The sequence below is a fragment of the Sitodiplosis mosellana genome, unplaced genomic scaffold, assembly GCF_009176505.1.
Source record: "Sitodiplosis mosellana isolate CC-2019 unplaced genomic scaffold, AAFC_SMos_1.0 Smas_scaffold_6181, whole genome shotgun sequence".
Lineage (NCBI taxonomy): Eukaryota > Metazoa > Arthropoda > Insecta > Diptera > Cecidomyiidae > Sitodiplosis > Sitodiplosis mosellana.
Window position 1 is genome coordinate 2170044 of NW_022601422.1, and position 20004 is coordinate 2190047.

Consider the following 20004-nt stretch of genomic DNA (forward strand, 5'->3'; position numbering starts at 1 on the left):
GAAACACATTGTTCTTGTTTATCTAATGCATACCAAGCAAATGTATTGGCAACACCCTGAGAAAAAAAACTATCGAAATAAAAATAGTTCATTCGAGCGATGGGCCCCTCTGGAATTCGCATTACTTGCATTGTTCGGCAATTAAAAGCCGCGCGCCAATGAATAAATGAACGTTTGTCTAAATTCTGTATTATTTTTGCCTCTGCGCAAACATCATCTTCTATTTTGCATACATTGCTGTTATTGGGCGACAGAATGCTCGCTTTCCATATAAATGTTTAGGCATATAGAAGACTTTTCGATTTGCAAACAACATTATCGTTAATTGTGAATAATGAATGACGGTAATTCGAGCAACTCTTGTGCCATGAATATTATTTGCACGCTTTTGGTTGACCGCATAAAATGAATTTTTGGAAAGCGCTCAAAAAAGAAGAAAGGACTTTTTTTTTTGGATCTGTGCCTACCAAAATGCATATTCGTATGCATTCATAGTCGACGAAAAAAAGCTTCAATCTCAAGTATAATTTTGTTGTGCGTGCGACTTGTAAAGCGGAAATAACCGCGAAAAAGAGTAACGCAAATGGAATTAAATAATGCAATAAAGTTGAGACACGATATGCGTACACACTTCGCAGACATTCGGTGCGATGCATACGAATGAGTTGGTAAAATGGAATGACGACGACGACGACGACGAAGAAAAAAAAAATGGCGCATCCCAACTAAATAGTTGTCAAAATAATTACACGACAACAATGACACCAGATTTGGCAGAACTTTTATATGAACAGTGCTCAAGCTTAATGGACTTTTGGCATATTTCAATGCAGGAGAGACAACAGAGAGAAAAGAGCACTAGTGAAAAGAGGAGCGAAAAAAAAATGTGCCGCACCATAAAGCGCACATGATGAAAATCAGTCGCAATATTAGTTGATGAGCATAGATGCATCTATGCGATCCAACGGTGGTTTTTTTTCGGCGGCGGCTGCTGCTGCTTGCCACAGCATATTTTAGGTGACTTTGGTTGATGGGCAAGATGGGAGAGGCTACAGAGAGCAAGAGGTATGGGACAGCATCAGCAGCAGTTGCAATATTTGCCAAGAAACAAAATAAAAGCGTTATTTAATAACCAGTAGATAACGCAAGCCAACTCAGTAACCGAGAGAAAGAGAGAGAGAGAGAGAGAGAGAGAGAGAGAGAAAGAGAGAGAGAGAGAGAGAATGTGTCGTAAAAAAATGGTTTAACATGAAAAGTCAAAAAGGAGGACCACACGATGAATGATGTTTGCCAGGCCCATACCTCGGATCGTATACTCTCTCTCTCTCTCTCTCTTCCCCTCTCTCGCTCTCTGCTTTTTTGACTGCTCTGTGCTCGTCATATTTTTGCAAATTATTAGGTTTAAAATTTGTTAAACATCCGACTAACAAAAAAGGATGCAGACTAACAAAATGTGTGCGTGTATTGTGACCAAACAGCAGCAGCAACAACAGCACCACTAACAGAATTTGGTCCCATTAAAACGTAATATCATCGTAAAGCCATATGTCTGTATCCAGCACTAGCTTGTTTATATCGGCTGCTTGATTTAACTCTTGGGAGCTCACATCACAATCCCATTTTTTTACTGTCTCTACACAGACTGTATTCTATTTTGTTATGGAAAAATATGTGCATGTATATATATGACGGCGCGTATGCTGCGCTAGTGTGGGTTCCGCCCGAACAAAATCTCAACTCAGCTCATACTCTCTATTGAAAAATTGGTCAGATTGCGCATACCTATTTTTTTTTTTAAAACATCCATCGAAAATATTCTCAATCATATGTTTTAATATAGAAATTTTAGGTTATGGATGTTAATTATACACTATCGTTTTTTTTGTTGGTTGTGGCCAAAAACAATGGGCCATCAGGAAAATCGAATGTCGAGTGAGAGATGGAGGGGAACCCAATGCCTATCATCAAATATTTGAATATCGTTTGTTTCGGGTGCGCTCTTTTTTTACATTCTATATGTGCTGCTCCCTGCTGAATCAAAGTGGTCAGAATGTGATTAAAGATGACTTTAAATAGCAAATGGAAATATGATGTAGATTATGGGTGAAAGAGATAGAGATAGAGATAGAGATAGAGATAGAGATAGAGAGAGAGAGGAAGAGAGAGGAAGAGAACGGAAGAAGATATCAAAATTGCCCAAATTAAACGATGTCCTCGTTGCTGTTAAACGACGCCATTTAAAATATGCGTTATGATATTAGTAGACACAGGCTGGTGCGCCGCTTTTTTTCCCTCTGCATTGTGATATCCATGCCATATGAAACGGAATATGCATGTATATACAATACACAAACGACGCCGGTATTTACAGGCACAGCATATTCAAAATCGATTACTACAAAATTAAATGCCATTCATCTCTTCATTTATCACCGTTTTGAATGCACGTTTCACAATTCATTAAGTGCGCGCGCGCGCTCTTTTTCGTCATTTTCATCGTTTTTTTTTCTCCATCGTTTCCCTCAAATTGTATTTCAATTCATAACAATATTCAGTCAGAATGCGCCGTCTGAGCTAATGGGGTTGTTTGCAGACGTCGATGTTTCTCTTTTCTTCTGGTGTGTGTGTGTTGTGTGAATCCTCGGACGAAATTATTAGAAATTAACTCAAAGTGCAGGTCATGAGGGCGCACATGTATCAGTTCTCGATGAAGACGAATTGAAATTTAAGACAGATGCATAAATTTTGGGCGGTTGTTGTTCGTTTTTTTTTCGCATCTTATATTCCTTAAATCTAATGAGTAAATAAATGAATGGAACGAATGAAGTCATTAATCCTAACGCGCGACTCAAAAATGAATAATAACGATGGATTCAAGGGAGCAAGAGAAAAAAAAAATTAAATACAAAAGAACCACACCGACAATACATCAATGAATGTGTCAGAAAATATCTGACAGAAAGCAAAATGATTGAGCGCATGCATTCGATACATTTATTTTGACAGGAGATATACATCGAGGCAAAATCAAGTGACTACAGACTGTGAATGGAATGTGGCAATTGTCCTCTTAAAGTCTCAACCACTCTCCGTCTCTCCGTTTTTCTCTTGTCTCTATTTATTTTTTGTTTCATTCTATGTTCATTTCTCTTTGACTGTCGCCTAATGTTACTCCATAACGATGCTCATTTTTTTCCCTCGTCTTCGTTGGGCTCGTATTTTCGTAATCAACATCATCATCATCATCCTTCGACTCATTCACCACATTGCTCCAGTCAATGGATTTGACTAATGCGTCAACGTTTCAATGTCTGTCGTACTCCAAAAATTGCACAAACGCCTCGACTCATTCGCGCACTCTCTCTCTCTCTCTCTCTCTCTCTCGATTTCTCTGTGTGCGTCGCTTTACTGCTTCAATTTGTGCATATGTGAGCGAGCGCGTATATATTAATAAGGGTTATTGCCATTACTTTTTCCACTCTTTGATAGAGTTTGACACATAAAATACACAAGTCGGAAATTGCTTTGCCGTTGATTAACATCCATTTGAGCTGTGCGTTGCCTTGGTTTTTCAGGCCCATAGCAATGAAGCGCATTTGCGCTTTGACTCTTTGTGCTCTGGCAAAAAAAAATGTGCAAACGAACAAACGAGCAAGCGAACGAGCAAAAAGATCATTGGCTGATAGAAAAAAAAAACACGGGCCAAATGGATACGTGCATATTTTTTTCCCTATGCTTCCATGTTTTTTTTTTTTTTTTTTTGGAGAGTAGTCATCACTATTTTGTGATGCATGCTGATGCGAACGAAGGAAGCTAATTTGATTGAATGGCCGAAATTCATTATTTTGATCGTAACACTTTGGCCTCTCTCTTGCTCTCTTCTCCTGCTTCTCATCTTCTTCTGCTGCTCTTCTCGTTCTCTTCCCATTTCATTCGTTCTTTTTAATATCCGTTTTAGCAAGTTAAATTGCTAATTTCTGATTATAAATGGACACAGCAGGTAAATCGATTAAAAAGGGAGCCATCGCTGTAGGGAGAAATACATATATATGTATTTAACACTACATTTTTTTACCATCGCTGATTGGCTACTCAATTAATATTTCAGTCGTCCTTACGCACACTGAATACCAGACTCTTCGGTCGAATGAATATGTTCATCGGTTCGAATAAATCCATGCGTCGCATGTTCCATTCACAATGGTCAGAAGAAAAAAAATGCAAAACGAAATACAAAATTACATTTGGTGTGCTTTGATTTTGACCCCATGCCTAAGTAACATACATTCGCCGAAGGAAGAAAAGGCAGCGATTTGTATAAAATTTGAGCGAAATTCTAATAGCATATAATTAAATTGTTTGTTTAATTATAGTGAAATATAGTGTGCTAGCAAGCTAAATGGCTTGACTTTGTCTACACTTAGCAATCGGTGCCATAATCACTACGTATTCACAAACGACTAACTCTCACACTTTGCCTCTGGTTATTTTTTACAAACACTTGGCTTTTGCATTCTGTTTTTGCTGGCTTCTTTTGCTCGAGAAAGACCCTGTGTGAGTGTACAAACATTGACGTGAGCTCCTAATTTACGGATCTCGGGAATGAATGGTTGGCAAGAGGAAGTGTGTGTCGTTCTGTGTGCGTCCGTGTTATCTACACGAATGAATAGTGCACGTGGTTGAGATTCTAAATAAAGCCGCCGAGAAATAGTGACCAACTCTGCAAGTTCGAGTTTCAGAACAAATTAATCCGTAACACCTTCTCCTACATTTGTACATACAGCCACAGCTCATCATCGCTACATGTGGAACACTTCGCAAAAGAAGTAAAGTGGTGGTGAACACTATAGGGCTAAAGTGATGCAGAGAATGACCATGAAAGTTAGAAACTACAGAAAACTCAATTAATTTCCACCATTTGTGTTAACAATAGATTGTCGATTCGTTTTTATTTTTCCCCGTTGCCGCAACAACCAAAAATATTCAATTAACCAGCAGCATTTAAAATGCAAAGCAAACAGAGCGCAGAAAAGAACGAACGAACCAGTTAGAAATATTTAAATATGCATTGGGAAAATAGATCAAACTGTCAAAAAAAAAAAACGATTGGTAAAGCGTGTACCGCGCTCTAACGAACCACTTGAGTTACTGTGCACGAAAATTGAACAAATGCAATGCGCGAGAAAACGAGAAAAAAGCACACGATGAATTTAAAACAACACTCATGTGCAAGTAATGTATAGAAGAGCACACCAAAATTCGATCAAAGTTTTTTTTCATTTCCATGAAAGAGAAATCGAATGAAAAACTTTTTTGATTGCCGATTCTCCTTCATTTTCGCTTCGTTTTTTTTTCTAACCACCAGGAACATATTTTCTTTATACTCATTCGCGCTATATCGTTCTCGTGCAACAATAACACGGTACGGGTTTTTAGTTGAATAGAACAATTCTGATCCACATTTGGCGTACATGAAAATGCATGCCGTACATATCCAGACTATTGGGAAAAACAACAACAAAATATCATTCAAACCATTCACCACGAAGATGACTCAATACACAATACCAACTGAGACGCATTTCCTCTAGCATTTCACAAAAATATTTTGTTTTTTGCTCAGTTCGATTGTAAGTGTTCTTTTGTTTTGTGCATTGAGGTGCATATTTTCGCATTTTCATTTATCGCATAATTTTTGTGCTACAATCATACGGCAGCGGCTGGGATGGTTTTTGTTGTTGTCGTCTAGTGACGCGTTTTTGCAATCAGATGGCGTAAATTAGCAGGTATAGTGGTTTCCAGTGGTGAACAATGTGAGAGAAGCGCAAAAGTGCGAAGAATCAAATAACCAAATTTAAAAATCCAGGCACAACACAAAACACAGTGCAAGTGTATTTAGTTGATTTTTTTTCACAGGGAATCATAAGCAAAACACCAGCTCACAGCACATTCTGCGTATTATTTGTTGATAACATTAGTGAAAAAAAAACACGCACAAAATGCCCGTAAGTTGTGCAATTCAAATGCCAATGTATACATTCACGCGCCAATCTTCCATTCATTCAATTGTCGATATCTACATTCGCACTCAAGCAAAGCGAACAGCAACAGCACGAAAAACGCTATACAGTAAACATACCCCCTCACCGAAAATACGGAAATATCAAAACGCATTGAGCATTCCGAGTGCGAAAAACAAAACAAAAAACAAAAAATAAATAAAAGTAGCAAGTTTTCGGCGTTGCTTTCGGGGTTTCAGGGTAAAATAGTAGTCTGCTGTTTAACGGTACTGGTGCTGGTGTTTGATACTGCTATCGTTGCTGCTTGATGCGATGTGTGTGCGTTGTCGGTTCACTTATACAATAAAATAAAATCAATATTTTGCTCTTTGACTGTATAATGTATGTGCACACATTTATCGCTCGGCGAAAAGCACTCTCTCTCTCTCTCTCTCTCTCTCTCTCCCTCTCTCAATGTGTTTGACAAATACGGCGTACAGTAATAGAGAGCTCGCTCACTACTGTGCTAACACTCTATCGGTGGCTTCTGATTGCTACTGTTGTTGGTGCTGCTGCTGGTTGGATGGTGAAAAATGGAAAACACATTTTCGCGTGAATGAGAAATGCTGCGCAGAATCGCGCACCAACAAAAAATCCCATCATTCCGGAATATTTACAGATTTCTATAGACCAAAGAGTACATGAATGCATATATGCATTGATAGTGGCACCGAAAAACGCCATTGAAAATAATCAGTAGCTGGAAGAAAGAGAGAAAACCAGCAACGCTAAATTACTGCACGAAATAGAAAAAAAATAGAATGGAATCGTCGAGAACAAATGTCGAAAGAGGTTATAATAAAATTGGCCCATTTGCACACCATATACGAAATCGATGTGAGAATGAAACACACCTGAAAATATAAAACGACAAAAGAAAGCACATTGAGACGAAAAGGTAATAAGCTATGCCATTGCATGAGCCCATCTATATCATTTTTTTTTTCTCGTGTTCCTTTAACTCAAAATATTGGCCATTTTCATTTTCCGCAAGCTCATTCACGCCATTCAAACCATCTCAACACGCACCTATACACCAGTTCACGCATACCGTTCAACTATTAAACCATATCGAGCTTCTGCCAACTTTTTTCTCTCTCTCTCTCTCTCTTTCCCTCGGCACATATGCCCGTACGTTATTCATTTCTTCGCACCATTGTGTGTGTGTGTGTGCTAGTTTCGTTGGTGCTTTTTTCGTTGCTTTGGTTCCTCTTTTGCCGTTTTGTCGCTCTTTTATCTCAGTCTCACTATATTCAACTCGTTCCGTTTCTAACATTCTCTCCTTCGCATTCATGCCGCATTCGTTCATTCGCTCGTTCGCTCAAACGTTCAAGCAAATTTATTTTTGACTTTCGAGTTTTTTCACCTCTGACACTATTAGCATTACCACTTGCTTCCCACCCCTGAGCATTTTTGACACAAACTCTCTCTCTTTCGCTCTTTCGCACTCACACTCACGAAATCAGATGTTGCAGAAAAGTGTTGAAAAATAGTTTTAATGGACCGAAAGAGTTTCCTTGCAGCAAAATTATTTACTCAATAAAACAGTGAGACTCGCACTGTGAAAGCAATGAATGGTATGAAATACGGTGGAGCGAAGCTGGGTGAGCGAAAGCGGGAAAGGTAAAGGATGAACAGAGAGAAGAAAAATGGAAAAATATGCAAACAACTAACTACTCAGAGCTTGTAAAAGGTACACGGAACTGCAAAATTACGGAATTAAATTGAGCGGCACTCAGTCAGTCAAATGGTTTCGTTTTAGTTTTTTTTTCTCTCTCTCTCTCTCTCTCTCTCTCTCTCTCTCTCTCTGTTGATGTCGTCCTTGTTGTTGTGTTTCACTTTCTCTCGCATTCTCGTTACCGTTCTCGTGCTATCTCCGATGTAAATGTCCATCTCGAGTAAAATTGCGGTGCAATAAGTGCTTTTTAACTATTGGCAATTGTGAATTGGAGCATTAATAAAACGGACTTTTATGGTGGTAGCTTCAACAATCACTTAGCAATCTCTGGAGAAATCAATGAAAACAAAAAATCCAATAAATAAACAAAAAAGAATAAGGTTCGGTGTGTGCGAAAGGGATTCTTGAGTATGGTACACATACACGTTGCACCATTTCGAATTTAATATATGATTTGTTGCATTGGCACACACACACATTGGCTCAATTGATACATCGTGATTTTTTTTTTTTTTAATGCAATTAATTTCAAGCCTCTTCAGCTAGATTCAATTTAAAAAAAAAAACGCATAAATTCAAAATTATTTTATTCAATCAAATGAAGAATAGAAGCAGAAAATGGAGTAGGTAACGTTAACACGATAGTCATCAAGTGCTTCTGAGCGCAGCGACACAAAATTTTGATGATGAAATTGCTTTTCGCAATTGGGAACACAGCCGCCGCATATTGTGCACTGCACACGCGGTTGGCAAAGGACTTTTTATGATTAAGCTTTTTCCCGCGCCATAGTTTGCATTTTAACCGCATTCTCAATTAAATCGGATGGTTTTTGATGTTGAGATTTTTCGCATCGCAATCTTTCCGCATATATTATTTTTGATCCGAGCGGGAAGAAGAGCTTTTAATTAAGCTATAAAAATGAAGCATCTCTCTCCCTCTCTCCCTCTCTTTTCCATATTCTTTCGAATCCGCAACTACTCACTGCCATTATGCAATTTGAATGTTGTTGTTTTGTTACAATATAAAGAAACAGCACTTGATGCATATTTCATTTCACTGTAATCATTTCCATCACACTGGTGATGGCTAAATCAGTTGATTAAATATACAGCAAACTGAAAGCAAAGCAGTCTAAAGCGACGATAAAAATGGCATTTAAAAATGCATCAGTATAACATGGATGATAGAGATAAAGGGAGCGAGAGAATAGGGAGAGAGAAAGTAAAAGAAGGTGTTGCACCTTTCATAGAGAAATGAACACAAATTACACAGATTAAATCGAGAGATCATTCTGCCAATATTATGTAAACAAACATAAATTTAATAGTTCAACTAAATATATAACCATTTCAAAAAAAAAACAAAATCCCAACGCGATTCATCGCGGCGTGGTAAAGTGCATTCGCGTGCAGATAACAAAACCAAAAATGCCAACCAAATGGGTGTTAGCTGTTTGATTGTTGGCCGACTCCACAGCTATGTACTGAGTTTTATTTATTGTCGCCGCGTACATAATTTTCATGTGATAAATCACACTTTCGTCAAAGAGGTTGAAGAATGGCACACAACATTCTGTCGCTTAACGAATGAATGCAAAAATCTACTGAAGATGGGTTGGGTGGCCCCAAAATAATAATCGTGCGGCGTTATGCATTTGTGATTTTAATTTTGAATAATGGAGTTAATCGACCGTATGTATATCTCTCTCTATATATCGATACACAGTGGGCATACATATATGCACAAACGCACACACCCGACAATAACAATCCGTAAACTGAACATCGACGAGTGTACTCATGGTCAAATAATCGAATGAAGACCATTCCTTTGTCGTGAGCTAGAGTATTTATTTATTTTAATTCTTCACGCATATTTATGTTCGCATGACACATATTGGCCGGGAACTCAGCAGCATTTTGTATTTTGGCACCCGCTGATTTTAACTCGAAAGTGAATGCTTTATCGATGGATTTTTTGCACGGGCTTTTCTTCTGAATTGTCATATATACACACACACACACACACATACGATCCCCACTCGGTATGTGGCTTTGCAAATGGGCACAAATATTGCAAACAATTTTCCCGCTGCTACTGCGACGGAATTGCATAAGAATTGCGAGAGTGCGCGCTTGTGACGAGACACAGACCAAGCCAAGCCAGGCCAGGCGCAGGCAGTATGGTAGGCCGACAGTCATCTTTACCGACAATGGACAGCTTCCAAACATATTATCAACTTTTGGCAATTCATTCTCATTTTGTTTGTTTTATTATTTTCACAAAATTAATCTATCGTTTCTTGTGCTGTTGTTGCTGTTGCGGCTGTTGTCGCTACTGCCGATGCTTGCACATCGACGATTGTGGTGAATGAAAAACAGCATAACACAAACATAAACAATGCTTGCCCCTCGCGCGCGCGCGCGCGCGCATGCTTCCGCGTCACTCCGTCCATTCGCATTCTTGTACCGCCGTGCACTGAGCGTTTTTGTTGCCGCTTTTATTGTACTTTTAAAAATAATTTAAATTAATGAACATGCGAGTAGTCATTGAGCTGAATTTATGAATGTGCGCTCTTGCAATAATGCATTTGTTGCTGTCGCTACACTCGGTCTATCTATCTCTCTATCTCATTCTCGTTCGCTTGCTCGCTCACACTTTTTTACTTCGTGTCATGTTTTTTCACTTACTCGCCCTCTGGTCGCTCTCTTTCGCCGCATGCTGGCTGTTGTGGCGTAGCTATGCTGATGCCAAATTGTTATCCGACTTAAATGATTTATATTTATTTATAACATTATCATTTGTTGTGCGTGTTTTTTTCTTTCGTTGTTGCTGTTGCTACTGCTGCTGTTGCCATTGTTGCCATGGTCATGGATGCGTTCGCGCATTTGGCGCTGATTGTAGCAAAAATGCGTCATAAAAGCCTCTTCAAATGTATTTGTCAACATATGTTATTAAAATTATTGGCAACGTACAAGCACGATTACGCATACGCAAATGTGGATGAGTTATGCAATTAAATGCATCCAAATGCGGGACACACTGCTCTCGTCTCGTCTCTTCTATCTCTCTCTCTCTCTCTCTCTCTCTCTCTCTCTCTCTACCATTTCAGCTCCAGTTCGTAGCTATCTCATTCCACGATAAGCCTCTGTGTGTATCCAATTTAGCATTTTCATGTACTTGTCAAAATTTAATAATTCACGCGCATGCATGTGCGTGCGTGCGTGCGTGTGTGTGAGTCGATTTTATCATATCTTCTGCTCTGAATTGTGTGTGAATCGCGCGCACGTTGCAAACTCTCATTCATATTTTGTGTGCATTTTTGTTTTATTATTAATCTATAATTTTGTTTTAATGTCTTACTCAATTGTTGTAGTTATTTTAATGGAAAAAAAGATAACGAAGCACAACACACACATTTATAACATTGTATGCAATAACAAGTGACCATTTCAATTTGTAGACAACGAAAATGAGCCACAACACCAATTTTTATTTGTCGACGATTGGTGTTATTGTTGTTGGCCAAACATAAATTTGTGCATTGGGCAAGAGAGTCGATTCTTTTGTCTAGCGCAAATGAAATGGTGAAATTAACTTAGTGATACACCATTTTATAATAATAAAACTGGGTGATATCTGGTGTGCATTTGGGTCGATTGGCCAAAAGTCATACATTATTCGACAGCTGAGAGCGAAAATGTGTTGCAATAAAACAGAATGAACAAAAAAAAAAAACAACCGAATTCCATTAAATTGTCATAATTTTTCATGTATGTGGCGCGCATTGAACGCATAGGTGGAACACAAAAAGAACTCACTTTATATGGTCGATCGGTATGTCGCCTCTGGAGAACGCGGCTAAATTTATATTTTATTAAGAAATTGGTGTACATTAAAAATTCAATTACATAAAGTCTCTCTCTCTCTCTCTCTCCTCTCGTTGTCCGTGAGCGTCAGTTTCTATTTTTCATTCACATCACCTATAATGTCTTTGTCGCCGCATATGGACAGCGTTCTATTCCATCCAAACAAAAAAAAAACAATGAACAATCGTTTCTCTCTTTGTGTGTGTGTGTGTGTGTGTCGCTCATTAATAATTCCTAATTGTTTTCGACTTTTATTTCTAATCGAATTACGATTCATGGCGAAGCAGGCGTTTTTAATGCGATGCCTCGATTTAATGTAGATTTGTTTGTTGCTCGATTCTGGCTTTTCACCGGCACACACGATCAACGTAATGAAACTGCGTTAAAAAGTGGCTAGCACGCCTAGAGAAGAGTCATGTGTGGAGAGTGCATTTTGGTGTGTATGAACGTGTGTGTGTTGCTGTGTGTACGTGATTTCATTACGTAAACAAGAGAAACATATAATAATCGTCCATTCATCGACGAATAAAGGTCCATTTAAATCAATAAATTGAATATTACCCATGAATGCCTATAAATATGCTGCTTTTGCAATGAATGCCTTGAATTACAAAAAAAAAAAAAAAAAACAAAAGCCACCAACAACAAAAAATCATAGCAACTCGAACAAGAGTTCTAAAACTCAACAGAACATATAAACACAAAAAAAAAGTCAAAGAATAAAAAAAAAAAAATCGACCGAAAATCACTTGAAATATCACACAAGCATGAGTTGTACACTTTTCTTTCTTTGCTTCTTTTTCGCCCGAATCTCAAGTCATGAATCATAACTTCATGAAAAAAACAAACCTATAACAACTCCGCTCACACATACTGAATATTCTTCGATTTTTGGTGAGTCTAGTCACTCAATGCAAGCAAGCCAGCGGCAAAACAATGAAAATAAAACCAACTCACAATATGCATAAATTGAAGTGAACAACGCGAACCAGACCGATAAATAAAAAGAACCCAATTGAAAGGAACAACAACACGAGCGATCGAGAGAGAGAGAGAGAGAGAGAGAGAGAGAGATAGAGAGAGAGAGAGAGAGAGAGAGAGAGAGAGAGAGAGAGAGAAACAATCTAAAGTCATGGTATACAACAAATTGAAATTATATTGATTCCAATAATAATAATAATACAGAACTGGTCCAGAGTCAATTATTCCGTATAGCATATATATACACACTTTGGTTGGTTGATTATTGTTACGGCTATTTTTGATTTGTTGAGCGCTTGTTGTTCCGTTTAAAAGTTTTCAATTAATTAAAAATATGGTAAGCATTTTTTACGGTTTCGGTTCAGTATATTTTTTTTCTCTCCACTTTGGCCGAATCATTTTCGGGAATTCTCTTGTCTCGAACGAGATTCTTTCTTCTTCTTTGAAAACTTCGGAGGGTTTCTTTCTACCTTATTTTTTTTCTTCTTCTATTATTTCGGGTTGTCGTGCGTGTTTGTGTGTGTTTTTTCCAATCTCGTTTCGAGACCTGTGTCAAGAAATTCGAAATGCATTCAAATGCACTTTCATCCAATTCTCCTTTCGATCAAATAACAAAAGAATAGGTAATAAAAATTATTGGTTTTTTCTGCTTCGTTCTTGAATTCGGTTTCGTTTTGGTTTTTATTGCATTACTATGTGGTGAACCTAATATTCGAGGTTTTTTTTTATGGTTGACTAATAATAATAACAATGAAAAAAAAAAATTGAAGCATGTCTTTGCGTCGTCCCACACACACCGACCAACCGACCAATTGAGGAATGCACGATTGAAAAAGGTGCATTTAATAACCACGAAATGGAAAGCATACAAAACATCCGAAATGCGCTAGCATTGACACATGACACAGGGAAAAAAGAACAACAACAACAGCTACGTTAAAAATTCAATTGATCAGTGTTTGATTGCATTGGCATTTTTTTATTGTCATGTTGTTGTCAATTATCACTCAAGAGTCAATTTTTTTTTCTTCGTTCCAACAATTATTATCTATTTTCTTTCGATGCTGAAATGATTTGAACGACAACTGCATTGACACAAAACTTTCACAACAATAAATTATTGAGTGCGGCCCAATGAACAAGCGCGCGCGCGCGCGCGCGCACGTTCGCTCATTCGCTTGCCATTGAATTGACAATAAGAAACGATTAGCTGAATACCGAGTCGTTTAGGAAAGAGTTGATATTTTATTCACCCCACCCCACTTCACTCAGCAGTATCGCCCGGCGACCAGTGTATATGGCGACGGAACAATCGGAATATGTGTCCTTTTTAAGTACATTTTCATCAAATGCACGGAATATCGACACAACAATTGTGCAATCGTCTGGAATATTAAAGATGTACACAATAAAACCCATCGTGGCGAGCCATGTGAAACGAAAAATGGTTATAAATTTATTGTCAAATTCTCAAATGGAACATAATAAAAATGAAAGTTGACGTTGGAATGAGGAAAAGAAACAGAATAACAACTTCAAAACGGTTTTTGTCTTGGCACGACAGCGACAGCGGCTGCTAAAAGCAAATCTCCATTTTATGGTCCAAAAACCAAAGTTGACATTTTTGAGTCGACACTTTCACACACAACACATATAACCCAACCGAAATATATGGCTTTTGCTGGTTGAACATAAATCTCGTTTCGATTAAGAAGGATAGAGAGAGAGAGAGAGAAATGCGTGCAAAATTGTATAGACGATATCCAATATATCCCAAAAAACGGCGAAAAGAAAACGGCGAACACAACAGCTTGACATTTTCGGGGCAAGACCATACTCGGTGAAGCAAGAATAGTTAGACAACATTAACCCTTATACATTGTGGACGGTTGAGTGTGTGTGTTTGTGATATTGATTTTCATGAATTTGCGGCAGACTAGCAATGCGTTGAAAATTCATGTTTCTCCGTTTTTTATTCTCTCGCTCGCTTTATTTTCATATTTAATTGATGCAGAGAATGGAAAACATACTTGTTTTCAGACAAAAACTTGTATGTTGAAACCGAAATGTTTGTTACTTTATGATTGTTTAGGCCACTTTTGTCCATAGCCATGTTGCAAGGCGAGAGAAAGTTGCTAGTTTACATGCAGAGTTTTTGACTTTGATTGTATGGGGAGGTTTATGTATGTGTGTTTGTACCGGATGCGTTCACTTTTCAGTGTTCCAAAGCGATTCTATTGCTGCTGCTTCGAATGGTACTTCCATTTTTGCCCCATACAATGGGGCTAAGTGTGTTAGAAAGAGCTAGACTCGAGTAGAAAGAAAGTTTTTTTGTTGTTGTTGACGAAATTGTATGTGATGTGGTTATGGCACACGCTTGTCGGCTGCAATATCGCTCGCTATCCAGCCGATAATCCGCTTTGCCGTTTCCAATTTTCTATTCGTTTACTTATCGGGTGTTTCTGTCATATTCGCAATAACACAATAAACTTTCGATACTTTTCTCATTTTATTGTTGAGTTGGCTTTAAATTATTTTTAACGATGTGAGGATATTCTCTCGATCTCCACCTCCTCTCTCTGTGCGTGTGCAAAGATGCTTTGGACACAGCGCTTGCAATCATTTCTCAACTTTGAGCTCCAATAAAGGTCGTTTTTCCCTATCTCTCTCTCTCTTTCTCAAGACATACGTATGAATTGATAAGTTTGACTCTGCTTCTTCTGTTGTTCTTGTGAAATACACTTTGATTGTTATGGCTTTGGCTTTATTGAAGTTATCCATTTTAAAATTCGATGCGGTCTATTATTACTCCAATGTAGAGAAAAAGAGTGAGAAAGAATGCGCGTAACTCTCATCTCACGAGCTGCTCTCGAAATCAGCAGTTTTTTTTTCTCTCTGGTCCATCTCTCATGTTTTGTATTTCCTTTCACCCTGTGAATAACAACATCCGGAGTCTGGCCCATTCCATCATAAATACATCTTAAATTTCGACGAGCTGATGGGATCGACATCGCTCGCCTTTTTTTTTCTCGTAAAAGTGTGTGTTTGTCGCACCACCAAATGCCTGCCATTCTCAGCACATCAAGCGCGCGCGTTTGCTGCTAGATTTTTGTTTTATGTCATTTTTCTTCGGCGACAATTTTATAATAGCGACATAGGCAACAGCAACTCACACACAAACACACACGCCAAAGAGAAAGAGAACAAAAATCCAAACAGTGAAAAATGGAAACTTTTCGATTCGATAACAAGAAAATCTTTTTTCCAAGTTTTTTTTTCCCTCTTGCTTGCCACAACGACAATGTACCAGTACGTAAAGCGTGTTGGATGAGATCTCATACGCCCCCCCCCATCCTGGATGAAGATGAATGAGCACTGTGAAAATGGGAATGCGAATGAGCAAGAGAAAGTGTTTGTGTGTTGTTCTTCTGCTGCTGTCGCTGTTGTTCACTTCGATTCAGTCGCATTATTACAGATTGGTTTCTCGACTATAGAGAGAACAAGAGACGCACCCCAAGCCCTGACAAAAAAACTTTTTTATCGATCGAATTAGACATGTACGTACCTTTGGCGTTCCAGATTGGTGCACACCATGCCAAACAATCAAACCTACGGAGAGTCAAAGAGTGTAGAACAAAACCAAATCGGGCCACGACTGAAGAGATGACGACTGTGTGTGTGTGTGTGTGTGTGTATGTAGCAAAACCAAAAAACGAGCAAGAAGCAACAACAATACGATAAAACAGATGGTATATCGATAATATTAAAAATAATTTTCGGTCGTCCTTTTTTCCCCATTGCGAAGCACTAGTTTGAGAATGCTGCTGCTGCTGTTGCCATAACTTTTTTCTTTTTTGTTTTGAAGACCATGAATAAAATAGTCAATCCCACGGAATGGAAAAGAAACGAGAAAAAGAAATTCGTACGAAAAACAAAACGTCTAAAACAAAGAACAAATTTCATTTGACAAAAATTGACATGTGTCTATATTTATTAGATTATATAGTTTTACAAGTGCTTCGTCGAGACTTCGAATCGCACATGAGCTAGAGCATGAGCCAACCAACAAGAACAAACAAAAAAGCAGTGCATGGCACAAGATGACTTCAGCCAAGGTGGCAACTGCTGTTCCACTGCTTTAGTTAACTCGCAACATTTCTTGGTTCTTTTTTTTTTTTTTTGAACATTCATTCGCCTGCAAACTTTTCTCGTCTTCTTCTAGCCGAGTCATCAGGTTTGCACAATATTGCCAAGAAAATCAAATCTCACTATTCACAATCTTTTTATAGTTCGCCAGTGATCTGAAAACTTGAACGAACATTCAAATATTTTATTAATTTCATAAGTGATGGTTTGTTTCATTTCGAAAAGAAATCATTTTAAAACTATGACAAATGAAAATAGGGCTTTTGAAGGAAGTATTCGATACAATTAGACTAATGATTGCAATTTTCTTTTGTCTATTTTCAGGTATGTGTAAACTTTGTTGATGATCCATGCGGTTAACGGACTCTAAACTCTCAATACTGGAGCCAGGTCAATTTAGTTAATTAAAACCATTAATTTTTGCGACAATTTATTTCCGAACAAAACAACACCAAACGAAATAAAACCAAATCAATAATTATTTCAAATTACACATTCATTCTGGTGTTTTCATTTGATGTTGGTAAGCGAAATATGGCACACCAATTCAAAATGCGGCGATTTATTGAAGCATTTGAGTTGATTGCCTTTTCTAATTGAACCGACACACAGAGAAAGAAATGGATGGAAATGTGTATAATTAAGCAAATGAACCATTGAGGATAAATCCCATTGCTCGGAATCGGACAGGAAACGAAACGAAACAAATCGAAGTGCCATAGTTGTTTGTTCTTAAGTGATTGTGATGAAGTGAGACAACATAGTTGCATTTTACGTGAATTGAACGAATCGTTGAATGCCAGTCCGATTGCGGCATACTCACAGGCATATTTCTCACAGTCAAGAGTTGGCTTGTTTTATGTCTGATTATCGTTTTTAGTGCAATTCAATGTAACTAATTTCTGGCTATGATTTGAACGGCGCTGCCGTTGCCGCCAGCTAACAAATAAATATCGACCGTGGAAAAAAAAGGACCGTCTGTCAAATTAGGGTCGATCTTAATAAGAAGCTATTAAATGTACCACACATTCATAATAATGTAGTGTTTAAATGTGGGCCGCCTCGAAGCCTCTCTCTCTCGCTCTCTCCCTTGCTCTTCCTCTTGCACTCATTTTCGTTTGCTTCGTTTACTCTTGACACCGCGCGCCATTTCGATTGTATGAGCACATAATTTTAGTTTGTCGATAATTTCATATATACATTGTGAAGTTGTATGCTTCGATATGACTATTTTGTAAGCTAATGCATAAACCGAATTCCATTATGAGCATAATTTATCATTTTTTGGAAAATGAATGATGACTTCAGACGAACCGATACGATACACACACAGTGGAAGACGGAGAGAGAGAGACAGGGAGAGAATGAAGAAAACTGTCTACATCAAAATTGTTGAATGTTCAAACATTTATTCGTTAAACGTAATAGGTTAATTGCTTATATTTTGTTTAGCCTTTTGCATTTGGATGCTTTAAAGTGTTTTGAATGCTTCAACGAAATGTGTTTGAATGAAAAAAAGAGAGTGTTTAGTGTGTGTTGTGCATACTGTGTAAGAGAGTCTCATTCGTATTCAACAATTGCACATACATACGGCGTACACACAATGTGTGTTCGAAGCCGATTAGAATGTTAATGGGAAAGAACATCTTTGACTCAATGCTCACCATGTCAAGCGTAAATGAATGAACGAGCGAAAGAGCGAAAAAAAAAATGGTTCAAGCATCAATGTGGTGTTTGGTGTGCGTCTAATGTATGATTTATTTATTATTATTTCGAAAAATGCTCATTGTTTACGCACATTATTTTCCAGTTTAATAACTCAATTTGTACTTTAAAATTAGAGGCGTCTACCATCACGAGCAGTCGACTAGTCGAAGCAGCCGACGAATATTTTGTATGTGTGTGTGTGTGTTGTCGATAGAAAAGGCGAGAAATCACAAAACGATGTGGATGTAGCACCATTTTCACAGAGAACGGTTCGGTTAAATGAACACCACCAAAATGACCGCAACTTTAATTCTTGTTTCCGAAAGCAGTTCAAAAGCATCCGAACACAAAATTTGTGCTCGCTGGGAATTTTGAATTGATGTGAAATATTTTTCACCACTGTCCCCGCCACCTCCTCTATCTCTCTGTCGGAAAAATTGATTGTTCTCTGTGTTCACTTGCTGCAAACGTATGCTCTATAATTATGGTAACCGTAGAGTCTGTATGATTTTGATGCTTCATCATCATTGACGAAAAGAGGAATAAAGAAGTTGGTGACAAATTTAAAGTCAAATTGGAGAATGAATAATTTGAACGTATTCTCATGCAACATAAGCTTCAATTCCAATTCCGAAAATCAAACGAATTGCACAATTTCAGTGGAATTTTGTATCTTGGGGCCAATTGACGCATTAATATGGATAAAATCGAATCAATTTCACGACTATTTCCTTTGAATGAGCAATGAATGTGTCTCATTAGCTCTTTCTATCTGGCTCGCCATTCCTTTTTCGGCTGTGCACTGTGCACTGTATTCGAAAGCGCACTCTCTGGACTCTGTTTGCTGCGAACAATTGCCAAACAAAAGCCATTGAAATTAGGTCAGACCGATGATTACTTTTAATTAGTCTGGATTAATTGATTCTCAATTCGTTCCATTCTTGATTGCCAATTTTCATTCCGAATCGATTTCACAAACAGATTCCATTTATGTATATATATATACATATATACGGGTTTTGAAGTCGAAGAGAATTTAAGCACTAACCGTATCAAAGGGACTGAAGTGAAGCAGCATACCAATGACCCGAAGCCTTGATACCGAAGAGAAGTTGATTTATCTGTTTTTTACATGAGACAAAATACAAATTCGAATAAAACACTTGCTACGTACATGGGCGATATCCCATGATAAATCATATCACTTCGTCTCTTTCGCTCTCTCTCTCTCTCTTTCTCTCTCTCTCTTTCTCTCTCTCTCCGTGTCCCCGACAAGCTTCTCATAACACTGAATGTTTCATGCATGCCAAAGCACTGTACTGCTTTGCGACCATATCATATATTCAACGATGAATTTCTGTCATGCATTTGTGAGCATCGGTAATTTCGGGATGGTTCGATTGGTTCATGTATCGATTGCTTCGGTACTTTATCAAACGTTTGAGTGTGCCTTTCAGACATATTTTGGATACGTGCAGCTTATCAAAATCATACATACACAGGCACACAGAACTCCCTCTCTCTCTCTCTCTCTCTCTCTCTCTCTCTCTCTCTCTCTCTCTC

General features: G+C 38.1%; 1 protein-coding gene across 5 annotated transcripts in view; it reads left to right on the forward strand.

The window, feature by feature from the left end:
• LOC129576284 (teneurin-m) overlaps positions 1–20004 on the forward strand; it is a 405617-nt gene that overhangs the window by 332634 nt on the left and 52979 nt on the right. Inside the window, exon 3 of one of the 5 annotated variants that reach the window (XM_055461076.1) lies at positions 17059–17124. The exons of the other annotated variants lie outside the window; for them this stretch is intronic. Coding sequence (XP_055317051.1) covers positions 17085–17124 — 40 coding nt within the window. The 5' untranslated portion in view covers positions 17059–17084. The remainder of the gene's footprint in view (positions 1–17058; positions 17125–20004) is intronic. 5 annotated transcript variants of the gene reach the window in all.